The sequence below is a fragment of the Lepisma saccharinum genome, chromosome 14 (genome assembly GCF_977018435.1).
Source record: "Lepisma saccharinum chromosome 14, izLepSacc3.1, whole genome shotgun sequence".
Lineage (NCBI taxonomy): Eukaryota > Metazoa > Arthropoda > Insecta > Zygentoma > Lepismatidae > Lepisma > Lepisma saccharinum.
In genome coordinates, this window is record NC_139242.1 from 10,695,968 (window position 1) to 10,703,199 (window position 7,232).

A 7,232-nucleotide genomic window follows, 5' to 3' on the forward strand; every position below is an offset into this window, starting at 1 on the left:
AAACGTATTCATGTATGGTCCTCCGGGCCGGATGCATTCATTTATGGTCCTCCGGGCCGGATCTCCTTTGTATTGAACATGAGTTACGTTACCATCAGTGATTTTAGTGACATTGTGTTGTGCAAACATTATTTTCAAGTACAGTAACTACAAGTTATTGAAAGCATTACGTCATTCGTTGTAGAGCGCGAGATATTTTCCACGTGGCAGAAGGACGATCGGGACTTCCCCGACCGACAGCGCTCTCGCTGTGCGCTTGTCAGTGAAGTTTCACACTCCGCTCCCTTCTCCCCTCCTGCTGTGTGAGGAACAGTCCGCAACCAGTGACATGACGTCATCCACCCGTAGTGTCGCTGAGTTATTTTTAGACTGCAGTTTTCTGTTCCCCCGCGGGACTGGCTTTTTCGTTCGTTTTTGTGCGGGGAACTTCTAGCGAAGAGAACGTATAGCGGAGAGTTGCATCAAGCAGCCCACGCGTGGAGACGTGACATCACCATAGCGACCTTGAATCAGCTGTTCGAGTACCCGCAGTGTTGCAGCCTAACCAGGACTTCAGATGCCCAGATGGTTCAGTGAATGCCAGATCGGTGAGTACAACAGTGTTTGGTTCAATATTTCCTCACTTTTTCCTTTCATTTCAATACGTATTGATTTGTCCCTCCCACCTTGAGGCATGGCAGACTTAGCACATCTTCTAAAGCAACGTGCCGCCTACAGGGGGCAAATAACGAGATTGCAGTCGTACATTAGCAGTGTTGATCCAGAGGCGCAGAACGTTCAACAGATCAAGGTTCGGCTGGAGCAACTGAACACATTATGGCCCAAGCTAGAAGAAATTCAGGATTGCATTGAATTTGAAACCACAGACGATGAACACACGGCAGTTCGAGAGACCATCGAACTTTCATATTTCGATCTCAAGTCGCAGATGCTAACATTAATTGAGGGAAATCATTCAAATACAGACGGCGCGGAAAATGAACACAGGGCTTCGTGCAAGTCTCAAGTCAAGTTGCCATTAATAGAGCTTCCACATTTCAGTGGAAATTACACCCAATGGGTATCATTCAAAGACACATTTTCTTCGCTCATACATGATAATTCGGATATTTCAGCTATTCAGAAATTCCAGTATTTACGTGTCGTACTGAAGGGTGAGGCATTGCAATTCATTGAAAGCATACCAATTACAGCATCCAACTACGGTGTAGCGTGGAAACAACTCCAAGAGCGTTTTGACAACAAGCGTCTCATAGCTGCTTCACACGTCAATGATATTTTGCATATAAAACCAGTGTCGAGAGAAAACGCAGAAGAGTTGCGAGCGTTCACAAACACAGCTATCAGTTCCATCTCAGCGTTAAAATTATTAGCAGGAGATAGTTCACTATCAGATATAGTGTTAGTTCAACATCTTACCTCTCAGCTTGATGCCACCACACGAAATGCTTTTGAATTAGAAGTGAATGATTCTGAATTCAATACTCTTGACAGTTTGTTTCAATTTCTAGAGCACAGAACCAAGACTTTAGAGAAATTCAAACCAATTTCCAATGAAAGATCAACATTCAAACCACAGTTTAGTGGCAACACCAAACAACAAAGTCACAAACCTGAGCATTCTTCTCCTTCAAGATCGTATGTTTCTACTGTATCTCCTTCATGCCTGCATTGCAAGGATACTATGAAGAATAATAAGCATCCGCTGTTTGCGTGCAGTTCTTTCAAAGCAGCTACTATAGCTCAGAAGTACAAATTTCTTCGAGAAAACCAGATCTGTTTCAATTGTCTTGGACAGTCAGATCCCCAGGGATTTAGGTCAGGATGCAAGGCAGGATCTTGCAAGTATTGCAACGAGAAACATAATTCCCTTCTTCATGAAGATAAGAACAGCAGAGAACGTCAAACGCAGAAGCAGCCCAGTAAATCCAGAAGTAAACCGGCAGTAGGCGATGATACTCGTTTTCAGGATAATGATGCCCAGACTAAAGCAACATATTGTTCTGTCAAGAACAGAGAAACTTCGCAAGTTCTCCTAGCCACAGCAGTCATAAAAATCAAGAACGCATACGGCGAGTGGCTCCCATGTCGTGCATTTTTGGATGGAGCCTCCCAGACTAATATTATGACAGAGAACCTAGCTCAGAAGCTACGCATCAAGAAACAAAAGCGCCGAATTCCAATCCAAGGGATAAATGAAGCTACAGTGCAAGCCTTTCACACCATGGAGACGCAGATTAAATCCAGCATAAGTGGATTCACCATGGATATATCTTGTTCCATCTTGCCAAACATCACAGGTTCGATGCCAGCGCAGAGGCTCGAAACTTCCACATGGGGAATTCCGAGTGACATACATTTAGCAGATCCTAGCTTCCGTACACCTGGCAACATTGACCTACTTCTGTCTGCAGATGTGTTCTACGCGATTCTCAAGCCAGAAAAACTTTCAAGACCAGGAAACTATCCAGCGTTGCAAAACAATGAATTTGGATGGATTGTAGCAGGATGGATTCCTAATGCACCATCTACGAACGGACCTTCGAAGTCATTCTTTGTTCGCACAGAAGATACAGTCAGTTTCTATTTACAGAGATTTTGGGATTTGGAGGAATTCCATGATAAGTTGCTTTCGCCAGAAGAAATCACCTGTGAAAAACATTTCCAGGAAACTACATCTCGTGATCGAGAAGGTCGATACACAGTCAAGCTACCCTTGAAGAAGGACAGATCCGTTCTTGGGGATTCTCTGCAAACAGCGATTTCACGATTTAACCAATTAGAAAGAAGACTTGATCGGAACATGGAATTGAAAAGAGAGTACACAGAATTCATGGTCGAGTACCAAAAACTCAAACACATGCAACCAATTGGGACATTGGAAGATGTATCCAGAGACAAGGAGACAAGGTACTACATTCCACATCACTGTGTGATCAAGGAATCAAGCAAAACTACACGTTTAAGAGTGGTTTTTGATGGAAGCTCGCCCACAACTACGGGGGAATCGTTGAACAGTATACAGATGATTGGTCCCACGATACAAGAAGAATTGTTTTCAATCCTGCTCAGATTTCGTAGTCATAAAATCGCACTGACTGCAGACACGGCTAAAATGTATAGGCAAATTAACATGCATTCAGAAGACAGACCACTTCAATGCATCTTATGGAGAGCATCACGTGACGAACCGATCCATGTTTACAGTTTGAACACAGTCACTTATGGATTAACTTCAAGTTCATTCTTGGCCACAAGATGCCTCAAACAGTTGGCAGAAGATGAATCATCAAATTTCACAGTAGCCACTCATGTCTTAACGCATGACTTCTACGTTGACGATTTTCTGACAGGAAATCATTGCATTGAAGGTGCAATAAAGCTGCGTGAAAGTCTCACAGAATTACTCCAGAAGGGAGGATTCAATCTACGTAAATGGTGCTCCAATAGCAAGGCAGTGTTGCAATTTATTCCAGAAGAATTGAAGGCAGTACAGGACCTAGTGCAATTCGACACAGAACGCACAAAAACATTGGGAATTTCATGGCGCCCATCCACGGACGAATTTCTTATGGACAGCAAGGTCGCCACAACAGTGGATGTAGGCTCGTTGAAGATCTTCTCAAAGCGCCAAGTTGCCAGCATAATTGCACAAGTGTTCGATCCAATCGGACTAATATCGCCAGTGGTGATCACATACAAGTCATTTATGCAGCAGTTATTGCTCCACAATGTAGGATGGGATGATCCGCTTCCTATAGATTTGCAGAAAACATGGCGTCGTCTTCACTCGCAGCTCACATGTATTAACGAAGTAAAAGTACCACGGTTCGTTTTGGCTCCAGGAGACATACGTAAAGTTCAATTTCACGGTTTCTCTGATGCTTCAGAGAGAAACTATGGCAGTGTTCTCTTCGTAAGATCAATTGATTCAGAGGGTCACATAAGTGTGAACTTATTGTGTTCAAAGTCCAAGGTGGCTCCGGTGAAGAGAACCACTCTTCCACGTTTGGAATTATGTGCGGCAGTTCTACTAGCCAAACTGATACACAAGGCATTGCCCATACTGCGTCTATGTATAGACACCATTCACATATGGACCGACTCAAAAATCGTCCTAGCTTGGCTGGCGTCACCAGCCAGTAAATGGAAACCTTTTGTTGCCAACCGAGTGGCAATTGTACAGGAATTCACACAAGTCAGTGATTGGAAGCACGTTCCGTCAAAAGACAATCCTGCAGATCTGATCTCACGAGGAGTCGATGGAAAAACTATCAGATCACTTCAGCTTTGGTGGCACGGACCCACCTGGCTCCAAGAAGATGAGACACAGTGGCCATCATCCAGTTTAGCATTCCGTCCAGACGACAACACTATTCCAGAGCAGCGTAAGGTAGCAGCTACCACATTGGTCACTCATGTAACAACTGAAGAAGAAATCATATCTAGATATTCAAGTTTATCCAAGCTACTGAGAGTAGTGTCACTCTGCAAAAGGTTCATCAGCAATTGCAGAAACTCAAGAGAGAAAAGGAGTGAAGACCTTACTAACTTTGAAATACAAGGCGCCACACTTGCCTGCATCAAGATAACACAACGTGCATTCTTCTCTCAGGAAATCAAAGATTTGTCTGACAAGCAGCAAGTACACAACAAAAGCATTTTGAGGAACCTTCATCCATTTCTCGACAATGAAAAAGTAATTCGTGTCGGAGGAAGTTTGGAAAACAGTGAATTGGAGTTTCAAAGCAAACATCAAATTATTCTTCATCCGAAGAGTCATTCTGATAGCATCAGAACACGAGAGACTTATGCATGCTGGTCCACAGCTTCTCATATCATCACTTCGTGAGAAATACTGGATACCTCGCATACGACAGGTGGTCAAACAGATAATTTACCAGTGCAACATATGCTATCGTTTGAAGGCTTCAGCCGCCCAGCAGCTGATGGGGCAGTTACCCTCCAGTAGAGTGAGACCCAGCAAGGCATTCCATCACGTAGGCGTTGATTACGCAGGGCCATACCACATCAAGACCGGAGCCGCAAGAAGCAGATCCACAAGAAAATGCTAAATTGCAGTTTTCACTTGTCTTGCCACAAGGGCAATTCATCTAGAGATTGTCTCAGACTTGACATCACAAGCCTTCATCGCAGCTCTACTACGCTTCACCGCGAGAAGAGGAAAGTGTGCAAGCATTTTTAGCGACAATGCTACTACGTTCCATGGTGCTAAAAATGAATTGCAGGAATTACGTAAACTCTTTCAATCACAAGAGTTCAACAAGGACATCAACAGATTTGCAGCAGAAGAGAATTTCCAATGGAAGTATTCTCCACCACGCAGTCCATCATTCGGCGGGATTTTTGAAAGTGCAGTGAAGTCTATGAAATACCATCTTCGCAGAGTAGCAGGAAAAGCCGTGCTAACATACGAAGAACTAGTAACTCTGCTATGCCAAATAGAGGCCTGCCTCAACTCCCGTCCTCTTTCCACACTCCCTGATTCTCATGATGAGTTCAGCTACATTACCCCTGGTCATTTTCTTATTGGAGGTCCTCTAACCTCATTTCCTGAACCAAACATTACAGATCTGGCTGCCAACAGATTATCCAGATGGCAGCGCATACAGCAGTTCCAGCAGCGAGTGTGGAGGAAGTGGTCTCAGGACTACCTACATAGTCTGCAGCAGCGACAGAAATGGACAGCCGTTCAGTCGAATTTGAAGCCTGGCACACCAGTGCTATTGAAGGAGGACAATCTTCCACCACTCTCGTGGAGAGTCGGCGTCGTCCAAGAAGTGTTTCCGGGAAGGGATAACCTAGTGCGCGTAGTCACCGTTCGTACTAGAGACGGAGTCTACAAGAGAGCATTAGGCAAAATTGTGCCTTTACCACATTGGGAAGAAGACGCTCCATGAGCTAAATCATTGACAATATATCCCCTAGTGTTAGGTTGGATGTGAACATTCCAACGGGGGGGGGGGGGGGGAGTATGTTGGAGAATTATCTCTAGAAACTAACCACGATATATCTTTTTATATATTCTTGTATTCGCAAATAACAGAACTTTTATCTTGCTCATTTTGCTAATGCATTTGTTTTTATATAACCAATTGCTTATTTTGTGTATATCCAGTGCTTTAAAAAACATGCACTCCCATTGGTTAGTTCATATCGGGTGCGGTGCCTAGTTGCCGCCATCTTTGCGTGGAAGCTTACTTCCGCAAGTGTTCGTGCAGAAGTCACTCCGGCAACAGCCGAAAGTCACCGCGTTGCGGATATTCATCAAAAACGTAAGCCTAACGTGGCTACGTTTCATTCGGCATATCAGTGAAGTGCAGTGATATTTAGTTCAGTTTCACAGGAACATTACAGTGCTGATATCATTCAGTGAAGAACTAGTGACGTGTTATTGTAAAACCGGCTTCCAATTTCATATAAACAGTTTACTGAGGCAGGAGTGCAGGACAGTGTAATTACGTGTTATGTGTACATATTTATTATTAATATAACGTTATAGTTTTAGTAAGTGCCTTCATTTTCTTTACACCTTAAGAAGAACGCGGTGAACTCAGCTCTATGGTGATACAATCCATTCCAGGGAGACAATCAGGGTCCTACCGGGCAGCAAACGCATTCATTAACATTATACTGATTTACTTAGGCTACATTAATTACTACATTTTCACATTAATCCGTTATCGTTTAGAAAATTAGAAAACAGCGTTGCGATCATTTTTTACAGAAATATCCATTTTATTTATAATCAAGCTGGGAAAAGTATTTGTGATTAAACATAGATTTTAGATTTTATTACATTTATAGGCATTTTTAAATTCCTCATATTGTGAGTCTTTCTATGAGTTTTTTCTGCGATGAATATAGACCATTTGATAAGTATTCTAAATATTTCTTTGAAACTGCTTCTGCTTTTCAGATTGGTTTCCTATAAGCGATCATTATTTTTCACCAAGACAGAATTAAAAACAGTGATTAAATGCCGAGTTTAAATACATTCTCTAAATTACAACCCTTCTGCCAGAAAAGTTTGAGGAAACCCTGCAATGCTTGAAATAAAAAATATCTCCTTTGTCGTGGTAAAACTGTAGCTCTGATTCAGAAAGAAATAAATCGACTCATTTATGTAAAAAATTACGATGTCCGATTTCTTCTAATCCACAACTACAAGTATTTAAGGACACATAGAGAACGAAAAAGGAGAGAGAGGG

At 42.7% G+C, this 7,232-nt stretch overlaps 1 protein-coding gene across 1 annotated transcript; it reads left to right on the top strand.

Annotated features, from left to right (window-relative positions):
* Nucleotides 1-1,684: 1,684 nt before the first annotated feature.
* Nucleotides 1,685-5,075, top strand: LOC145998682 (uncharacterized). Its single transcript, XM_083135147.1, has 3 exons — nt 1,685-2,575; nt 3,971-4,645; nt 4,929-5,075. The coding sequence occupies exons 1-3, from the start codon at nt 1,685-1,687 to the stop codon at nt 5,073-5,075; spliced, it is 1,713 nt and encodes a 570-aa protein (XP_082991273.1).
* The last annotated feature ends 2,157 nt before the right edge of the window (nt 5,076-7,232 follow it).

What these genes read in the sequence shown, in the direction of transcription:
- LOC145998682 (XM_083135147.1), top strand. Translation starts at nt 1,685, where the DNA reads ATGAAGAATAATAAGCATCCGCTGTTTGCGTGCAGTTCTTTCAAAGCA. An exon ending in TTGTTCGCACAGAAGATACA is followed by an intron (nt 2,576 to 3,970) that starts GTCAGTTTCTAT and finishes TTGTGTTCAAAG; the next exon opens with TCCAAGGTGGCTCCGGTGAA. An exon ending in ATTTGTCTGACAAGCAGCAA is followed by an intron (nt 4,646 to 4,928) that starts GTACACAACAAA and finishes TATCGTTTGAAG; the next exon opens with GCTTCAGCCGCCCAGCAGCT.